The sequence below is a fragment of the Mus pahari genome, chromosome 4, assembly GCF_900095145.1.
Source record: "Mus pahari chromosome 4, PAHARI_EIJ_v1.1, whole genome shotgun sequence".
NCBI lineage: Eukaryota > Metazoa > Chordata > Mammalia > Rodentia > Muridae > Mus > Mus pahari.
The window spans coordinates 77,367,231-77,387,495 of NC_034593.1; the positions used below are offsets into that span (position 1 = coordinate 77,367,231).

At 42.6% G+C, this 20,265-nt stretch overlaps 1 protein-coding gene across 11 annotated transcripts in view; it reads right to left on the bottom strand.

Annotated features, from left to right (window-relative positions):
- The window catches only part of Dclk2 (doublecortin like kinase 2), a 128,687-nt gene that overhangs the window by 39,592 nt on the left and 68,830 nt on the right, over nucleotides 1-20,265 (bottom strand). For 7 of the 11 annotated variants that reach the window (XR_003843687.1, XM_029537428.1, XM_029537431.1 and 4 more), the window contains exons 3-5: nucleotides 9,588-9,690; nucleotides 5,048-5,149; nucleotides 4,157-4,204 (exon numbers count right to left, since the gene is read on the bottom strand). Coding sequence is in view for 10 of the 11 variants with exons in the window: in XM_029537428.1 (XP_029393288.1) it covers nucleotides 4,157-4,204; nucleotides 5,048-5,149; nucleotides 9,588-9,690 (253 nt within the window). In the remaining variant the exon portion in view is untranslated. The remainder of the gene's footprint in view (nucleotides 1-4,156; nucleotides 4,205-5,047; nucleotides 5,150-9,587; nucleotides 9,691-20,265) is intronic. The other 4 variants (XM_029537429.1, XM_021195494.2, XM_021195493.2 and 1 more) reach the window with 1 other exon arrangement.

Sequence of the window (20,265 nt, forward strand, 5' to 3'; positions counted from 1 at the left end):
ATTAATGGAAAGTGAAAGCAACTATTTCTTCTTATAATATTTATTATTTGACTGTCATTAAAAGATAATTATTCAAATACTTTTAATATAGGCTACTTACTTCTAATCCTCCCCTTTTCTTCACAGTTTAATTTGGCTGTTCTTTAGCAAATGGTGGTAGTTTTTTTTTTTTTTTTTTTTTTTTTTTTTTTTTTTTTTTTTTCCCCCTCTTTCCCCCTTTTTTTTTTTTTTTTTTTTTTTTTTTTTTTTTTATATATACCCCCTTCTACACCTCTGTATCCTTCTTTGGTTGAAAGCTTAAACTGGAGTCTATGCCAAGCAGAGGGTGGCTAGCCCTGTTCATGAGAGTTAATCACAGATTAGCCTGCAGGGTGCTGGTCAACCAATTTAGTACCCTTCACATACACCCCCAATTCTATCATGCAGATCTATTTCTGCAGTAATCTCATGAAGCATGTGCTTAATATCTGGGATTAGGGTTCGTTCCCCTCATAAATGTACTTGTAATTCCTCTTACTTCAAAAGTAATCCTCAAAAGCTTTTGCCCAAAGCAGATGAAAGCTGACATTCATCTTTATGAAAAGCAAAATGAAATCCACTTTTTTTTTAGACATAAGGAGGCAGTTAGTATTGCTTTAGATCATCTGAATTAAGTGTACGCATGCAAAGGTAGAGATCCTGCACAGGCAACTCAAAAATTTGAATAGCAGTTCCTAAGTGGAGGCAGAAACTGCAGACCATGTAGCATACATGATCAGCTAGAACTTTTCATTTCCTTACTCTAAATCACTGGGTTATCTAGATTTTCCTCTGTGTGTCCATGCATGTGAGTGAGTGCATGCGTGCGTGTGTGTGTGTGTGTGTGTGTTCATGCATGTGTGTGTGTTCACGCATGTGTGTTCACGCATGTGTGTTCACGCATGTGTGTGTTCATGCATGTGTGTCTTCATGCGTGTGTGCGTGTTCATGCGTGTGTGTGTGTGTGTGTGTGTGTGTGTGTGTGTGTGTATGTGTTCCTTTCTGAGAAGGCCACATATCCCTACCTTATTTCTTAAGGCAGGATCCTGTACTAAACATAAGCTAATGCATTCAGCGAGGCTGGATGAGTGGCTGGCAAGTGAGTTCCTGGACCCTGCCCCACACCCCAGTGCTGGGGTTACAGATGCAGGTCTATGCCTGGGGTGCTGGGATCTGAATTCAGGTCCGCACGCTTGCACAGCAGGCACTGGACTGGAGCATCACCTCCCCAGCCTCCATCAGTTATTTTTTTAAAGACACAGAAAGGACTCTGCATGACACTGTAATGGTGGGCAGTTGTCACATGAATTTGCCCAAATCACAGAAGTGACTTGCAAGTCATGAACTCTGGGCGATAATAATACGTTGGCTGCACCAGCTGTACTCTTCTTCATAAGGGTTCTGTGATCAGGGAGGCTTCGGGTGTTTATGCAAATAGGGAGACACAGGAAACCTCAATCTTTGGCTCAGATTTGCTGTGAGTCTGAAACTGTTCTCATGGAGTCCCTAAAACTCCCTTTTTAAGGGGACTCACATAAAATAGAGATCATCATGGGCAGTAAGCTAGAAAGCTTGCTCTAAGAGGAGACAGAATTTCATTCATTTTTTTAAACCTCCATCCCACTCAATTATCCGTACAGGTCACCAGTGCACAGTCAGCCACCACCATGGGCTTTTTTTACTTGCATCTGGCACCAACTGAGAGTGGGGCTAACAGAAAAATCAGTTCCTCACATGGCTGTTTCTGGAGCAGACAGGATTCCTAAAAATCCACGTCCTAGCTAAGGATTTAACACAATAACTACATGTCCAGCCCACCCCCAAATAACTCCTTCATAAGAAGATGCAGACTGATGGAGTCATGTGAGTTTTCAACAGCCTTTGGGAAGGTCTAAGAGATGCTGGTAAGACAGCCTTAATTTCCCTTAATTGCACATTTCTCTGAAGTTCTGGAAAGGCGAATAACAGTGGTCCTGAAGGTGCTATGTGACATCAGTTCCCTTACTGCTGCAGCCATGGAAAAGTGTGGTGACCAGCCAGCATGTACACGGCACCCCATCCCCCATGACCCACTCGGACTCCTTCCAGCAAGTTTCCCCTCCGCAATTATAAGGTGGGCATTCTGTTTGACTGCTCTGAATTTTTTTAAAATCTTTATAAGCTATGTTTAAATATTCACAACTACAAACCTAAAACTAGCATTACAAAAAAAAATGGTGCGTGCGTGTGTGCATGTGTATGTGTGTTGGGGAAGGGGTCTTTGACCACATAGCTACATGCACATGCAACAGAGGCCAGAAGAGGGGGCCAGGTGTTCTCATCTATTACTCTCCCTGGTCCTTCAGAGTAGAGTCTCTCCCAGTACCTATTTCTTTTGATTTCTTTGCTAGGTTGGAAGCCAGCAATTCCCTGTCTCCACCCCACACCAGAAGCATCCACAGGACACCTGGCTTGTGATATCAATGCTAGGATCTAAAGACCGCATCCTCAACTACACAACAAACACTCTCAGCCACTGAGCCACCTCTCCAATTCCTAAAACCAAGATTTTTAAGACTCAGAGATTGACTCATTTATGGTACCTATTTAACTACCTGTGTATTTACAACAATCTAATTAGCTATTTACAGAGTTCTGTTGGAAGATTAAGTAGATTCAGAAACTTCACTTACAGCAGCACTTTCTAACCTACAATCGACAGGAACAATATTATAATTACAATATTATAAAGTTACTAGCTCTTTCTGAAATCACAGTCAATCCTTTAGTGTTGTTTATTAAAGGCAGGGCCTGGCTGCACTGTCCAGGCTCATTTTAAATCTCCTACCTAAACAGCTAGAGTACAGGTCCGCAGCACAGCAGAGCCTCTGTACAGTCAAGCACCACTGCTTCCGATACTACAGATTATAATGGCCCGATACTCTCGGCCCAGTGTTGTCTCAGAGAATGAGGAGAAAAGAATGTTGGTAACACAGCAGTAATCACTGTGAACTGCCAGCAGGAGCAGGCACCTCCAGCTTTCAAATAAAGTGTTAAACATCTTCAATGGCCTCTTCCAAAGACCATCTGCCGAGATGTGGTTTTCAAACCTCACAGCTTTCACTGAGAAGTCTGTGGCTGACTCTACCCAAATAAGGATTCAGTTGAAGATTTTGCGCACTGAAATGCTAGTCCTCAACTGATTTTTAAGCACTGTAAATTCAGAATGCAAATTCAGAATATTAAAAAATAAAAAAAAAGATTAAGTATTTCCTGGGCGTCACCATAGAACAGTAGTTGGTCTGAAGACAAATGTGGTCATGAAATGTTATTATTCAGTAAGTTTCCTCTTCAGACCTCAGGGGACAAAGCTGAATTAATCACACCTGACTCCTGAGCTAGTCTCTCTACTTTTATGTAATCATTTTCCTGGCATGACAAGCATCTATAAACCTGTCACCTGAAACAAAAGTTAGGAATAATTTAGCCAGAAAACCATATCCAAACACATTTATGTTCCAGTTCTAAGATACTACGGAGCCGATACAATTTAAAATAACAGCAATGGCAGAGATACCTTTGGTTTAAAAACCCAAGTGTCAACTGTCACATATTTAGAACGCGTGAGTGTAGAGTGCTGTATGAAAATAATTGTTTCCCAACTAAAAAGACACCGTGTGGGCTGCCTCCTTTCATGTGCAGGAAACACTTCATTACCCTATCCTGGCACAGGCCATTATAAAGTGCCTTGAATTAGAAAAATTGTAATGCCTCCTAAACCTTTAGCCCAGGTATGAGCAAGGCGTGAGACTGGAAACCCCTTCCTTATCTTCACTGCTAACAAATGTTAGCCTTTTTAGTCACAGGACATTTTCTACAGTTCACTAAAGCATAGACCTCCTGGAGGTGACTGCCTCCCCTGGGCCGCTGGGCTTCAACTACAGACAGGCACTGGGCAATACTCTTAGGTGAAGCGGTTCTGTGGCGAGCAGGGAGGCTGCAGTGGCCTGTGCACTGTAAAACGCTGTTACACACGGCACAGATGTCCACAGGGGAAGACCAGATACATTTATGGAGATGGAGCAAAGAAAACAGAAATGCAGCAGGAGACAGAAACGAACCCCAGCAGAGCGACAAAGCTGTAAGGACCCTGGCTCACCTGGGGATTTGGCTGTAGAATAGGCACTGGAGTGGCCAGCCCTCTTTACTGTACACACGAATATGCACAGGGCAGGAGGAGACAGTAAGGATAGCGGTTATTCAGCAGGTCTACAAGACAGTAACACAGCCTGCCCTAGAGGAGGGGTGGGCGCTGCTGCCGGAGCAGCAGAGAGAATGTCTGACCAAGTCTGGTGGGAGAGATGGTTCATCTGGGACCACTCTCAGATGCCTCACGTGTCAAATCCTAACTCTGTTCCAAAGAAAGTGAAGTTTAGTTCACTCCAAGGGATAGCAGGCTGGGCAGGAGTAAGAACACTGCCTGCAAAAACAAGTTTTCTCTCTAGAATCATTTCCTTAGCAATAAATTCAATGAGCAAAATTATGTGTAATGACTATAAATTCAACTTATTGAGATATAGTCTGGGTGTTTTCAATGTTACAAATATCAAAGCAGTGTAAGTTTTGGCAAATATGTAAGATTTGGATCTGAAGATTATAGAACGTAAGTCACCCTTTCTGAGAATAATCACTAATATATGGTTGAGGAAGGAAAAGACCGTGGAATCTCTAAAGATAAATATCCACAATTACGAAGCACAGAATTAAAAAATGCAGCATACAGGGCTCAAAATGTGTCGTACTTTTATGAGCACACCAGTGAAACTAGACAGTGAGGTGTGCAAGAAATGTGCCAGAAACAAATGCAGGACTTCCTTGAGAGACCTCTGGAAGAGGGGCCTAAGGGCTCTGACTTATACATCTCATTGTCTATCACTGTTCGGGAACGTGGCTGCACACAAGCCGGCAAAGGCTGTTAAGCCTATAACCATGTGAGAAAACTAAGGAGAGGTACTCCCTCTAAGACCATCCACGGAGTCTCTCTTACTACCTGAAGCTGGCGACTTGCTGCGGCGGGAGAACCCTGGGCTTCTGGATCCTGAATACTTAGCAGCTGAGGCTCGAGAGTAGGACGACTTCAGGACGCGGCATTCTGTAAAGAACAAAAGTGCATCTGTGAGTCTCGCAGATCTTAGCAGTGATCAAACATATCACACGTGACTAGAGCTATCTGCTTGTAACCAGTGTATGTGTGCACATGTACACGTGCAATTACGTGACACCAAGAAGCAAGTGGTCCTCCTCAGTCACTCTCCACCTAACTGCTCTCTCACTGAACTCAGCGATCCGATCGGACTCTACTAGGCTGTTGGGCCAGTGAGCTCCAGGAATCCTCTAGTGTGGGCCTCCCAGTACTGGCCTTACAGACACATGAACCACCATGCCTGGCATTTTGTGGGGATGTTGAAGATTTGAACTAGGGCCCTCACACTTACACACTAAGTACCTTACCAAGGTATCCACCAGCCCTGTTGCTATTACCCAACAACCTCCTTCCCATCCCACCTTTTATTTTTTTCAGTGCTATAAATTGAACCCAGGACTTGGTGAACTGCCAGCCCCTGAGCTTCATAAATTCAATGTATGCAGCAACTGTCCTGAAAGAACATGTGAGGTTTACATCTTCGGTAAGATCACACATCTGTGACTCGTCACTGTTTGGACTGAGTTCTTACTGGGCACAGAACTCCACTGTCCTAAGCAAATGCACAGTATCATTCAGATAAGCCACAGCTTTCTTCATAGGCAGCACAGATTGTAATTTTATTGTCCTCTTCAAGTCCCTGCCCATCTTACATCAAAGGACATGAAACTCTGACTTATGATCTATGTGCTGTCTAGCTACCCATCTCTCCAAAGCATGGGAAAGCAAAATGGAGAAAAGAACCTTTAAATAATAATATTGACCTTTCTATAAGCCGCCAAATAAAACAGCATTTGGAGAGCCAGAACAAATTACAGCTGCAATCACCACTTCACATTTGAGTAATTAAGATCAGAGGATTTGCAGTCGGGCGAGCTGGGATAAGTCATAAATAAGTCTTCACACTTGCTAACTAGAAGACGACCCTCCTTATGTTCCAGTCTCCATATTTCTGCCTAACATATTAGTGTAAGAATAAAATGTGCTTCACAGGCTAGTTGTAAGGGATAAATTAGATAACATATTGTCTATCATTTACTTCAAAATACTTCAATTTATGCAAAAAGATTAAAATTCAAGTTAATTTTAATCTAAATCACAGGGGTGGTAAATTAACATGTGAAGTATTCTAATCAGGGGACACACCCGGGAACCTAGTTAACATCTGAAAGGCTCTAATCAGACCTTATATAAATGGGGCAGCTCCACTTTCAGCTAACACATTAGTATTATGGATTGTGTTCCATTGTCTCAAAAGCCCGGAGTGTAGACTGTTAAACATTTTAGAGACAATGTCCCTCTAATGAGCAGGATCTAACAAAACAAACCCCAATATACTGGAACTTCAGAAACACACCCAGGTTTAGGAATCAGGAGAGATTCGTCATTTGACCAAGTGGTTCTCAATTTGTGGGTCACAACCCTTTTGAGGTCAAATGACCTTTTCTCGGAGGTCGCTTAAGACCTGGGGGGAACCACAGGTATTTATACTACATTTCATAACAGTAGCACTGGGTTAGCAGAATTCTATGCATGTTGAATGTTTAAGACAAGGTTTCACAATGTAGCCTTAGCTGGCCTGGAACTCACTATGTCAACCATGCTGGCCTTAACTCAGAAATCTGCCTGCCTCTATCTCACACATGCTGAAATTAAAATCATCTACCACCACACCAGCTTCTCTTTCATTCCTTCCTCTTTTTTAACTTTCTCTTTGTTTTGGTGGGCTTTCAAATGTATGTTTCCTTTGACTTTTGTTATTGTTTTAATGCATGATCTTTAATGTGTGACATTCAAAGCTGGAGCTCAAGACAATTACACATCTGATGTTTAAAAAAACGTTGTGTTCTCATAAGAGTATTTGTGATAGAATCCAAAACGAGATTTGCTCTCACCGTACAACTTCACCATGTAAAGATGGTGCTACAAAGCTGACAACAGCAAAAACAGCAAGACACATAGGGACCCCCGAGCTATATGACATATTAGTTCAGTTATAAGATATCCTTATCACTCCCATTTTGAAGAGGGTTAAATAACTACAAATTGAGAAGGGGTAAAAATTGATAGGATTCATTTTTTTAAAATCTATTAGAGGTCTTCTTCATCAACCATCACAAAAATCCAGATAATCCAACTAGCTCAGATAAAGCAACAGCTGCCCTGCCTACACACACTGAGTAAGCACTTACCAATGTCTTGTTATTGCTACTGTAGCACCACCGTGGTGACCGCAGTAACTAAGTCACTACCATCTTCACTGATTAGAACTTTGTTGATTGTAGAGCGTTAGAAGGACGCAGAGACAGGGCCAGATCGTCTTGGGCTACCTTAGCCCCCCAATAACCATTTACTGCCAGCTTGTGTGTGACTGTTAGGCAAATCTTTTTAAAATATATGAACAGAACCCTAGTTTCAGCAATGCAAGATAAGAATTCACCAGCTAGCACCCGAGGCCGCTAGCATGGCTTCGTGCTTCGCTGACACCTGCCTGCCTGCTCTCCCTACCAATGTCTTTTAAAACTGACTTGGTCTGTGGTTACTTTGTTCAGTGACTCTAGAAACGTCATGAAACTGTTGCCAAGGTAACTGGAGTAACCTGAATCCATGTTCCTGGGCCACAGCCGTTCAGTGACTCTAGAAACTTCATGAAACTGTTGCCAAGGTAACCGGAGTAACCCGAATCCGTGTTCCTGGGCCACAGCCGTTCATATTTGGCTCCAGGATAAACCCTCTCTTGTTCTCTGACTGGAGCTCCCCTTTTTACACTACACTTCTTTAAACACTAAAACCTACAACGCAGAATTCAGTTTCAGTGTCTTGACTTTCAAACTGCCTACTTACTAAGAAAATCATTCAGAAACTAAAACTAAAATTAATAAAGATGTAAAATACAGTAAAGGGACGTTTCAGTAGATCTTGGTGTTACAGGAATGGGGTAGATCATCAGCACAGGGGGCACAAAAGCCCAGCTTCACAATGAAAGGCTTCCCAGTGGTGGTACAGGTTGACAGAATCACTCCAGCAGAGTGGCACAATATAGAGACCTTTAAGGAAATTAGCAGAGGTGAAAACTGAAATGAACAAGTACAAAGGGGAGAGCAAGGTGAGTACTTGGGAAACACAAAGGAAAACAAAAAATAAAATTACACGGGACGGTTTAATAATAGAGGGTGTCCATTATCAATTTTTCAGACCATTTATTTGTTTGTGCTTTTTTCAAGACAGGGTTTCTCTGTGTAGCCCTGGCTGTCCCAGAACTCATTGTGTAGATCAGAGTAGCCTCAAACCCAAAGATCTGTGTGCCTCTACCTCCTGAGGGCTGGGATTAAAGGTGTGCACCCCACTGTCCAGATGATTCACCTTTTTGGTTTTTTTTTTTTTTTTGGTTTTTTGAGACAGGGTTTCTCTNGGCTGGCCTCGAACTCAGAAATCCGCCTGCCTCTGCCCCCCAAGTGCTAGGATTAAAGTGCCTCGCACCACTGCCTGGCGATTTATCATATCTTTAATATGTATGTGTGTGTGTGTGTTATCTTTCTTTGTGGGTATGTGCATCTGAGTGCAGTGCCAATAGAGGCCAGAAGAAGGCATCCTATCCACTAAAACTGCAATTACAAACAGTTGTGATCCCCGCAATGAAGATCCTCGGAACCACACTTGGGCCCTCAGTAAAAGCAGAAAGGTCTCTTAACTGCTGAGCCACTTGAGACCGGGCATTCTCTAATTTAAAGAGGCATATGCATCATGACATCTTGGTGATATAGTTCTATCACCCATCTCAATCTCTAAAAGACATCTTCCTCATTTATAAAAGAGTGAGATCATAGCTCTAATCCCCCTTTCCTTTGTAGAATATATCTACTTGAATTTCACTCACTTAAAAGTGAGGTTGATTTTTCTATCAGCTCAAACAATCATTTCTACTAGAGTAGGTATACAGAATTAAGACAACAGGATACAGCCATTTCCCTAAAGCCAGTATCATTTGCTATCATTGGAATAATGGTTAAGAACTCCATTAATAGGTAAAAATAAAGAAATGGGAATTTTCATCCTACCCATGAGATAGTCATTTCTATAAATATATAAACAATGTATTTTTTAAAGCATGTTTTAAAACAAAACAATGACATAAAAAATCTCAGATAATTACTATGGACAATTTATTAATTATCCTTCAACATGTTTTCAGTATGTTGCCAAGGTTGGCCTTAAACTCCTGTTGTCAAGTGACCCTTCTGCCTCTGCCTCCTGAGTAGCTGGGACTACGGTGGAACACTATGTAGGCTGGGTCAGCTTCCTCAGTAGACCTGGGCTAACATGTCTGAGTACTAAATTGGGAGCTTTCTTTTCAGGAGCTACAAAGACGGTCAATGAATTGCCTCACCGCTATGGTCCAGGACAAAGTCATCTTGGGCATAACGATATTTTTCAGGTCCACATGCAATAAAAACATCATCGTCTCCAAAAAAGTCTTGCAGACAAGTAACCTGGAAAAAAAATCCAAGAAATTAGAAACATTAGAGCACAATAAAAATCAGCAAAATTAAACACGTGTTCAAGCTTTACTCACAACACTGTGGAGGGACAGAGGCCTGTCCACTGAGGTATGCATCACCTTTATCAAGGCTGGGGAAGGCTGGCTGTGACACTGGCCAATGACACTAAGACTTCAAGACTCAACCCTTGTCTGTTGTCTAAATTACATCTTCAGTTTTTTAAAAAGCTCCCCACTCCATTCTAATTGGTTTCAGATCGCAGAAAGCCTGGTCCACGGCAGCAAAACGTCCATCTTCGGCCTACTGGTGACAACAGAGCCATTTCCAGCACTTCGATATGAACAAGCTGTGTTTCAATGTGTTTCACAAGGAGCTACATAAAAACTTCTCTTATGAAAATGGCTTCATTTCCAAAATAGTAATGTGTTCATTTTTTAAAAACATGCTCAGCTACTTGGAAGTTCTCTGCAATCTCAGTAAGACCGTCTATCTCTACAGTCACAACTCAGCTTTATATTGAAATAAATAACTCTGCACAAAAAATACAGTGAACTAGATATAATGAACGGCTTGGGTTATAGTAATTAAGTAATGCAAATGGTATGCTTCTTTGCAACCAGTTGGTGCAGTAGGCATGGGTTCTGTCCATGTCTTCCAATGATCAAGCAAGACCCAGCTTCTGTAATTAACTTACACCTCATCAGATCAGTGTTTTAAAAGCACCAATCACCTTTCACCTGCTAACCCGGCCTCTGCTCATCACCTCGGGTGGTGACGTCATTATCCACTCTTTGGATTGTGTGAATTATGTCTTTATCTGCACAATACTCCTGGGGATCCTGTCGCCATGCTCGGTTCTGTTCCCACAGCAGGTCCTTCCCACTACTCCAGCGGCTGACAAGTATGTCACCCTCCACGTGGTTGGCATGCACCCGGCGTCTGTTCTGATGCTGGCTATCTGACCTCCGATCTCCCCACATCCCCTAGTCACTGTTACCACACCACCAGGGCGACCACACTACCCTCATTACAAACTAGTGTCACTTCACCTGCCCCTTCAACCTTGTCTCTGACATTTCCCCTGTTCACTTCTCAACCCTGACGCTGTGTTCCCACCCGCATAGCAGCTGTGGTTTGTTTTGGTTTTTCCTTTATTAAGACTTGAGTCATAAAGTGTTCTAGTTGGGTTTCTCTTGTTCTGAGAAAACAGCTCCAGGAGAGAAGGGTCTGCTTCATCTTACAGATGAGGCCCACCATGAAGGGAAGACAGGGCAGACGCTGAAGTAAAACCACAGAGGAGTGCTGCTTACTGGATTGTTCAACCTGCCTTTGTATACAACCCAGGATTGCCTTAGGCCCTACCATACCAATCACTTGGCAAAATGTCCCACATGTTTGCCTATAGGCCAGGCTTCTGAGGCATTTTCTCACATGAGGTCAACTCCTTTCAGATGACTCTAGCTTGTGTCATGTTGATATAAAATAACCAGCACTATACAGTTACCCATACAAGTACACAATCCAGGAATGCCTAATACATTCAGAATTGTCCAGCCATCACCATGATCAGACAAGGAATTCTCAGCCCATTAGCAGTCATTTTCTATGCCCTCTTATCATTTGATACCCACACGCTACCTTATATCTGTGGTTCTATGGAGCCCAGATTTTTTAATGCTGTTCTATTCTATTTTTTATTTTATATATATGGTTGGCTTGTCTACATACATATCTGTGCATCACATACATGCTTGGTATCCGGAAGCCAGAAAAAGGTGTCATATCCCCTGGAACTGAAGTTATAGATGGTTGTAAGCTGTCATGTGGGTGTGGGAATTGAACCTGGGTCTTCTGGAAGAGCAGCCAGGGATCTTAACTGCAGAGCCAACTCTCCAGCACTCTCCAGATATTTCATATACGTTATGTCATACAGTACAAGGCACTCTACAATGGCCTTCACTTAGCTTGGTTAAGGCTCATCCAGGTTATAGCAAATGTTGAGTGCTTTATTGTATTCTAAGGTGGTGTAACACTGGCTTGTACAAGCCACACCCCCTGATGGACACTCATAGCATCTCCACCTCAGTATCTGCTTCATCACTACAGTTTTTCACACGAGGCCTTTTAGTGTGCATGCCTGTGTCTTTGTGTGTGCATGTACATGTGTGTGTCCTATGCACATGTGTACACATGTCCATGCATGTCTGTGTGTTTGTGTGTATATGTGCATGCATGTATCCATGTAAGGGTGTGCGTATGTGTGTGCACGTAAACATGTGTGTACATGTGTGTGTACATGTATGTGTGTTTGTGTGTGTACACATGTCCATGTATGGGTATGTGTACAGACTGTGAGCGCCTGCAGAGGCCAGAAAAGGATATCTCATCACACTGAACTGAGTTCCAGGCATTTATAAGCCAACTGACATGGGTGCTGGCAATCAAACTTGGATTCTCTGCAAGAGCGGTAACCATTCTTAACCTCTTGGCGCCATCTCTCCAGCTCTTTGGAGGCTTTTCTAACCAACTTTTAGTGTCATGGACTGCAAGCGAGCAAGGATGTGTCCTATCCATTATCCCAGAGGGCTCCATAGGGTCCATGGCATTGACTGATGTTTAATATGCTTTCTGACTAATAGAAGTATGGTATGAGACTATTCCTATTGGAGCTGAGTACCAGATAAGAACAGCTTCTCTGATGCGCTTGATTTAAAATGTGTGTATGTATAGCTAGAAAACAAACAACAAGACTAGATTACAAAAGGACATGTACCAAGTATGGTGAGCCGGAGACTACTGCCAGGGCAAGAGATTAGAGTTATCTGTTCTAAAAGGGTCAGGAGGTAAAAGAAGGGTCACAGCGGACACAGGAAGTGAGAGATGAAGAAAAGTCAAGGCTTTTGACTAGTGTAGCAGATATGCTGTTTGCTGCCATCAGCTCTGACACTGAAGAGTGCAAACTGAGCTTAGTGGCAGACAGGGTGTTCCAAAATTCAGATCTGGAACATGAGCTGTGAAATGACATCAAACTGTCAAGGTGAGGTGCTGTCCATAAAGCCGAGCATATCCTACAAGTCTCGAGTGCAGGAGAGAAGCCAAGGCTCCACAGGATTCACCAGTATGGATGGTATTAGCCACTAAGCCCTTGAACATGCACATAAGGAGCAGGTCAAAGTGAAGAGTCAGCTACACGCCAGGCTCAGGGAGAAGCTGCAAAACCAGGAAAGAAATCGAGATGTGTTTCAAGGGACCTTAGTGTCAGTTCCTCACAGGACAGGAGATAGAGACTAAAAGCTGACAACTCAAGGACGGGAGAGAGAGAGGACTCCGTGGTTAAAAGCGCTGGCTGCTCCTGGGAAAGACAGACATTTCCTGAGTGGAGGAAAAGGCCAGGTCAAGGGTCAAGTAACTGCTTTTTCCCAAGGTGAGAAAAATAGCAGTCACCTGCTAGCATATTGTTGCAAAGACCCAGAAATCAGGAAAGTTTGGCTATGGGAAAGAAAGAGAAAACTGTTTTTCTTCAGAGCCATTTGGCTTTATGAGGTAGAATGAAATCAGTGGGCAGAGAAAGTGAGGGGCTCTGAATGAGACCACGCCTGTCTTTCACAGTGAAGGTGTGAGGACGGGAGAGACGGTGCTGGTAGGTACTTTATTCTTCTTAGTTTGTTTTGCATTTGAGAGCAGGTTTTAAAGAGAAAAGCTTTGGGTTTTCTCAGTCCGGGAGGAGGTGAGGCAAGTATGAGAGAGAGAAGTCATAAGCCTGAAATCTGGGCTGGGGTTGGGGGGGGACAGAATCTGCCTGCGGGGCAGCACAGAAGGCACACCCGGGAACAGGAAGCTGTCACAGGAGAAATTATCAATTGTGAAACTAGAATGATGCTTTTCAGCCTGTAGGGCTTTTAGAAAAATCAAAACCTCTTTTTCCACCTTTTGTGATAGAATTAGGATTTCAAGGGGTTACATCTACCTAGAAATGGAAGAAAAAACAATGCTATGGAACACTGAAGATAAAAACAAACTAGGCACAGGAACAAAACCCCTACTGGACTGTTTTCCTGCTGCACTTCACAAGGGCTTTGGACACCGAGAGAGCTGGTGGGAGCTGGACTGGGTATGGAAGACAGGCTTCCTCCCGAGTTACAGGCATACTAGGAGCCATGCTACAAGCCAAGCCAGTGGAGCCTGGGATGGACCAGCAGTTCCTATTAAACCTAAAGGGAGGAAAGACAAAAGCAAAATCAACAGACAGCACCGATAACAAGAAAGAATCAGGAACTGCTTTCCCTACCACTGCTTTAGAGTACAGGTTTCCATTTATAGTTTTCGCAAAGCAGACATGGACTGCTGTCCTAGGGATTATCATGATTCTGTTTAAGCTATAAACATGACTGCACAGACATAAAACAGAGGGGCAGGTGATGGTACAGCTGAAGATGGATAAAAACCAGTATTCACAGAAGGAGAAGAGATTTCACTTTCTACAGTACTATCTCAGCACAGCCCATGAAGAATCAGATGAGCACACATTGTGCTGGAAACTAGGCACCTGAACAAGCCCATTGCTGCTGCCCCCCCCCACACACACCTACCCATTCATGTGTGTACACATACACACTCATGAGGACAACCTTGGGCAAGATATTTAACTTCTATCAGGCTCATGGAATGAAGGAGCACAAAGAGGAATTAACATGGTGAAACAGAATACCTGGGACTGGAGACATACTCAATATCGAAGAGACCTTGTTTTGCAAAGGAGGGGATCTGAGTATCCATGAAATTCTAAGTATCATGTAAAAGTCGGGCATGACCAAGCATAACCTGTAGACTCTGGTATTCAAGGGCAGAGACAAATACCACTCGCTGGCTAGCAAGCCAGTCTAGCCAGAAACACTGAATTTTTGAGTTCAGTGTGTTGGTTTGAGTGGATTTCACCCCTAAAGATTTATGTGTTTGGATGGCTGGCCATAAGGAGTGGCACTATTAGGAAGTGTGGCCTTGTTGGAGGAAGTGTGTTCCCCATGCTTTAAGGTATCCTATGCTCAGGCTCTGCCCAGTGTGAAATCAGAGTTTTTTTCCTGGCTACTTACAAAAGGCAGCCTCCTCCTGGCTGCCTCCAGATCAAGATGTAGACCTCTCAGCTCCTTCTCCAGCACCATGTCTGCCTGCAGGCTGCCATGCTTCCTGCTATGATGGTAATGGACTGAACCTCTGAAACTGTAAGCCAGCCCTGATTAAATGCTTGGCCATGATCATGGTGCCTCTCCACAGCAATAAAACCCTAACTAAGACATTCAGTAACAGAAACTACCTCAAAAGTTAAGGCAGAGAGTGATAAAGAAAATAGACATCCAACATTTTCCATCCTCTGTATACACACACATGGTTGCACACACACACAGAAAAACAGTGTTATTTTGTACTCTACATCTCTCTCATATTTTCATATTTGGTCATTCAGGTACTACTTTCATGGTTTACAACTTAATTCACATACTTGAATTCTGAATTTTTTCTTTTAATTTTCCTTTTTAAAAAACCTGAGATTAACGCTAAGGTATGATAGAAGTCATTCATCTCTCTCAGGGGGAAAAAAAAATCAGTATTGTGAATAAAATTTGATTTAACAAGAGTGGAAGGAAAAAATACATCCATTAGAAGATCTTAATTTGCTTCTAAATTCTTTAAGGAATTCATTCTCCTAAGAAGCTCGTTGGTCATGGCAAATATGTGGCCTGTGAAAGGAAACTACAGAAATGGGGGTTTAATATTTATACTAATGTGCAAAATTAAAACATTCAGTAAGATTTAATAGAGACACATCCAACTGAGACATGTGGTATATGATAGGAGCCTGCCCACACTGTCCACACCACTGGGAGCATTTGCATACTTACAATAGTCATTTTCTATCCTGCAGTAGACAGATTAATTAGGTCAAGATGAACAGGGACCAAGTTACTTCTGTGTAAGTTCCTAGCAGTTTAAGACACCCCTCCTTTTCCCTCCCTTACTTCATCTCTGTTAAAGAGAATGCAAACATGAGGAAGGCTTGAGGGCTGACGGAAGTTCTGTTAGAGTATTCCAAGTGTGACAAACTTTTTATTAAAACAAGAACAGGCCCAGTGGCATCACAAGGCACTACATCCTGAAACCAAGGAGGGTGCACTGTGTCTCAATGTCCCAGCTGCTAGAATTTGGACCCTGAAAAGCCTCCCAAAGCCTCACATGGTAACGGTTTGTAGGGTTGTTAGAGAAGCATTATTAGGGCACTGTAGAACCATTAAGAGGTGGAATGGGAAGTCGGCAGGTGGCAGGAGCGTGCCCTCCAAGAGGACTGTGGGATCTGCCCCCTTCCTTTTCTGTTCTCCTACAATGAAATGAGTGGGTTTGCTATCAAATGCTTCTGCCCTGGTGAGCTCCCTCACCATCAGGACCAACCATCTTGGGCTGAAATCTGTAAGACAATGAAACTTTCTCATATAAACTGTTTCAAGTATTTTGTTACTGTGATGCAAAGATGGCCAACACCCGGACCCACTCAGCTCTGGGAACCTCCAGCCTCTGCCTGCTCAGAGTTGAGCTGGGGTGGCTGAGTAAGCAGACTAGATGTTCAGGCTCCTTCACAGCCTGAAAGCTCCAAAGTCTAATAATTTACATTTTAGGGGACTGCAACGAAAACAGTAGGCTTTTCTGACAGGAACTAAAGCAATACTGAAGTGTTTCTGTGTCATGTTTTTCTGTTCAAGTTTCAGCTTCTGTAAGACTCTGGCGAGCCTTTGCTTACTGAGTGAGCGGAATGGATGCAAAAAGCAAGAGGAATGTATTGTTTCAGCACGTTGGGGTCGTCCTACACATGAAGGTGAGAGAGAAAGACCACAGTATTTGTACAGTTTTTAGAGCAGCAGCCATTAGGCACAATGTGATTGGCAGAACAGTGTCTTTTAAACTGATTGTTCTTTAGGGAATGAGGTGGCAAGGACTTCCCTTGTCTATAGGTGGCTAATGGTCTTGGAATCTGTCTCACCCTGCCCCCTGCCCCAGTGGTCTGAGGAATGAAAGGAGGCCTAAGTGCTTCACAATCTTTCTCTTCCAGGAGGAGGAGGGGCCTGGTGGAATTTTCCAAAGTTCCTGAGCTAACCTCTTCACTTCATGTGTCTTCCAAGGGCCTTTAGGGGCCATCAAGCCCACTGCCCCTTCACTGAGGCAACTGCCTGGCTCTTGTGGCACTCACCATAGACTAAGTGCCACACAATCAGGCTCATTCTCTGGCACCTCACACAGCACCTGCCAGGGACTTTGCTTCTGTGGAGTGAATGAGGACTGGGGTGTCTTGGATCCTACCCACTTCTCCTAGCTCTCTCATCATCTTCCTGTAATTTCTCTCAACCCATTAGCAGTCGGGTTAGCACCAGTTCATGATGTTTGTTTTCTACCCCAAGACAGATCAGAGCAGTCAAAGCCTGTAACTCCCTATTTAAAGGGACTCAGGAAAGATCTACTCAACAAATTTTGGTTCTAGACATCTTTAAAAAAACCAAAAACAAAACCTTCCTAGACTCTTGTCTTGCATCATAGAGGCTCTCTGAAGAATTAAACTTTTCAGCGTTATTTCAGAGTGCTTTGAGATTCCATTACTTGAACTATGGGATACAGAGACTGCAATATGCAATTATGCCCTACACTTGATTTATCTGGAAGCTTGCAGTTTCCATAGATGAGGGTCTCCTGAGATATCAGAAGTGTATTTTACAGAAATATTCCACGACCTGAGAGGAATGCAAAGAAAACATCTTCGGGTCCCAGAGAAAGACTGGTTTAAATTGGCGTAATAATAAGGGTGAGCCTTTGCACTGTCAAATGCCTTGCTTGCAGAACAAAGACATTTCATAGAAGAAATAATAGGATGGTGGGTACACATCAGGATTTTTATGGGTCTTCTTCCATTTTAACTGAGTATGTGGGTGGGAACGGGGGAGGTAGCTCCTGAAATCAAAAGCTTTCAATATCAGAGTCCTGCTATCCGGCTGCTTCAACTCCAGTACCTTACATTTTTAAAAAGAATTTTACTTTATTTCTAAAAATGACTTGAAAAATCTCAAACAGCAAGCCCAATATATTTACACTGAAACTGAAATCACCATGTGGCCTTTTAATAGAACTGTACTGACACCAATGTGCAGTCTTATGTAGACATGGAATGAGTGAATAAAATAATAAAGGAAAACTGCATTTCATTTTGATCCCCCAAGCAATAGTTTATTACATGACTCTCCTGTTTTGTAAATATTTAGAGAAACAGCTTCTAAACGTCAAGGAAACTCTAAGTAGGAGAGTTTTGACAAAGGATAAGCCTGAGCGCCATTTTTAATTTACAGTGCTAGCAAGGGGAGCCACTTGCACTGGATTGCCCACCTCAGTGTTTGAGAACCAGAAAACCAGCAGATTAATTCATTGAAACATTATCTTACACACACGCACACACGCACGCACGCACACACACACACACACACACACACACACACAGAGATTTGTTTTGTTTAAATCAATTCTACTAGAATAGCTTTTTTTTTTTTAAAGGTACAGGGAAATAGGGGACAGGGAACTTCCCTAGCATGTCTGTAACGTGAATTCCATCTTCAACACTTCGGGAAAAGGGGGTTGGGTGGAGACAGGAGAACCAAATATGAAATTTGAAATAAATAAAGAGCAAGTCATTTCATCCTCCAAAATTTAAGAAACACAGTAAGCAGAAGCTGGGATTCTCCCTAACTCTTTAGCCCGGACCTTGAATACAATTAGCATACATTGGCTGCTTTGTTCTCAGTGAATGCTGGCTGGCTTTCCACAAGCTACTTAGAATAGCAATGTTTTTCAGTTTCCTGTAAATCCATTCAACCAAGCACACAGATCCTAAGGTTGCCATAGAAACAGAACCAAAGCTCAAAGACAGCAGCATTTACAGTAAAAGGCTTCTCAAGGGCACCTGCAGACAGTCCCTATACCCCTGCATTTAATTCTTGTCTGTTAAAAAAAAAAACAAAAAAAAAACTGGATTTCAGCTTCATTTTCCTACTGCTCCCACCAATCACAACTAATCATAAGGTTTACAGTCAAACATTTGATTTCATAAAATGTTTCTTTCCGCCAACAGACAGGGAAGACCTTAAACTTTTAAAAGCCACCAAATGATACTTCCTAGGAGAGACAGTGGCCTTATAAAAGAGGAAATTTTCCAAGATAATTTGACTGCTACCTCTAAAACTCATCCCATAGTATTAAAGCAGAAAAAGCTGTCCAATGTACTCTAGGGCTTTCTAAGGATCGGAAGCCACAGCAAAATTCCAGAAGAAATCAGACCAGAAAGTCGGAAGTCAACCTACTGTGCCAGCCTTCCTGTGTCTTATTGTGACTCTATCCTAGGTGTCTTGCAGTGACTCTAGGGACAAGGAAACCAAATGTTTCTAATCAGATGTAACAGCACTTTCCATAAAGCTTTCTAGGACTCAAGTCATTCCAAATAATAAACAAACAAACAAACAAACAAACAAAACCCCATGTTACGAAGGGCAGTAGAACCACAGCTCAAGGTGGTGCTGTCTAATTAAAACTGGTCTGTTTGCAACAGATGACCTAAGGGACCATCCACGGGGAAAGCACACACTTCACACAATGAAGCTCATTCTCAGCAACGTTCTCTTAGCCACCAGAACAATCTTACCAAGGACTGACGTGCCCATTTTATCTAAAAAGGAGCTTAACAAGGCTCAAAAGGTTATGCAAAATGTTCCAAGTCACCGAGCCAGTGGAGACTTCTCACTGGACCACATGCTGTTTCCCTAAAGAAAAGTATTAACTGTGATTTACAACCTCCAAGGAAACATAAAAGAGCTTATGAAATAAGTCAGCAGCTTTTATACTTGTCTAAAATCCAAACAACTGGGCCATTTTTCTGTCTTTTATGAAATAAGTGAATGGCAAGGATGTAATCTTATACCTAGGAATTTTTTTTTTTTAAAGGATCGACTTCTAAGTAATGTTATAAGGTCATTACAAGTTCAGGCCAACTTCTTATGCTTTAGGGAATAGTGAATATGTTCTGAAATTGATATCTTCAAACAAATTGGCTAACTCTCTTGAAACAAATTATAAACACAAGTTTCAATCATATGGTTTTAAAAAAGGACTCCACTTGCTGCCAGACTGGAAATACTAAATGTATCGATATGTGTTAATGAATACTCTGACCTCTACATATTTTAAATACAGGCAGAACCTGCAGGAGTTTTCAGGAATTGATTCTCTGCACAACCATGAGTGGTTCTCTCAAGGGGGTCCCAGGTAAGCTAAGGTGCACAGGAGTCTTACACAGCAACAAACTTCCCTTTTGAGTTGCTCCTCTACCCACATCTGATTTGATGTAGTTAACATCCTACACACTTGTTAGGGAGACATTTCAAGCTTCAGAATGAAAGTGGATCTTAAGAGTAAACTGAGGGCTAGTAAGCTAACTCCATGCTTAAAGGGGTCTGTCACAGAGCCTGACGACCTCAGATTCCTCTGACC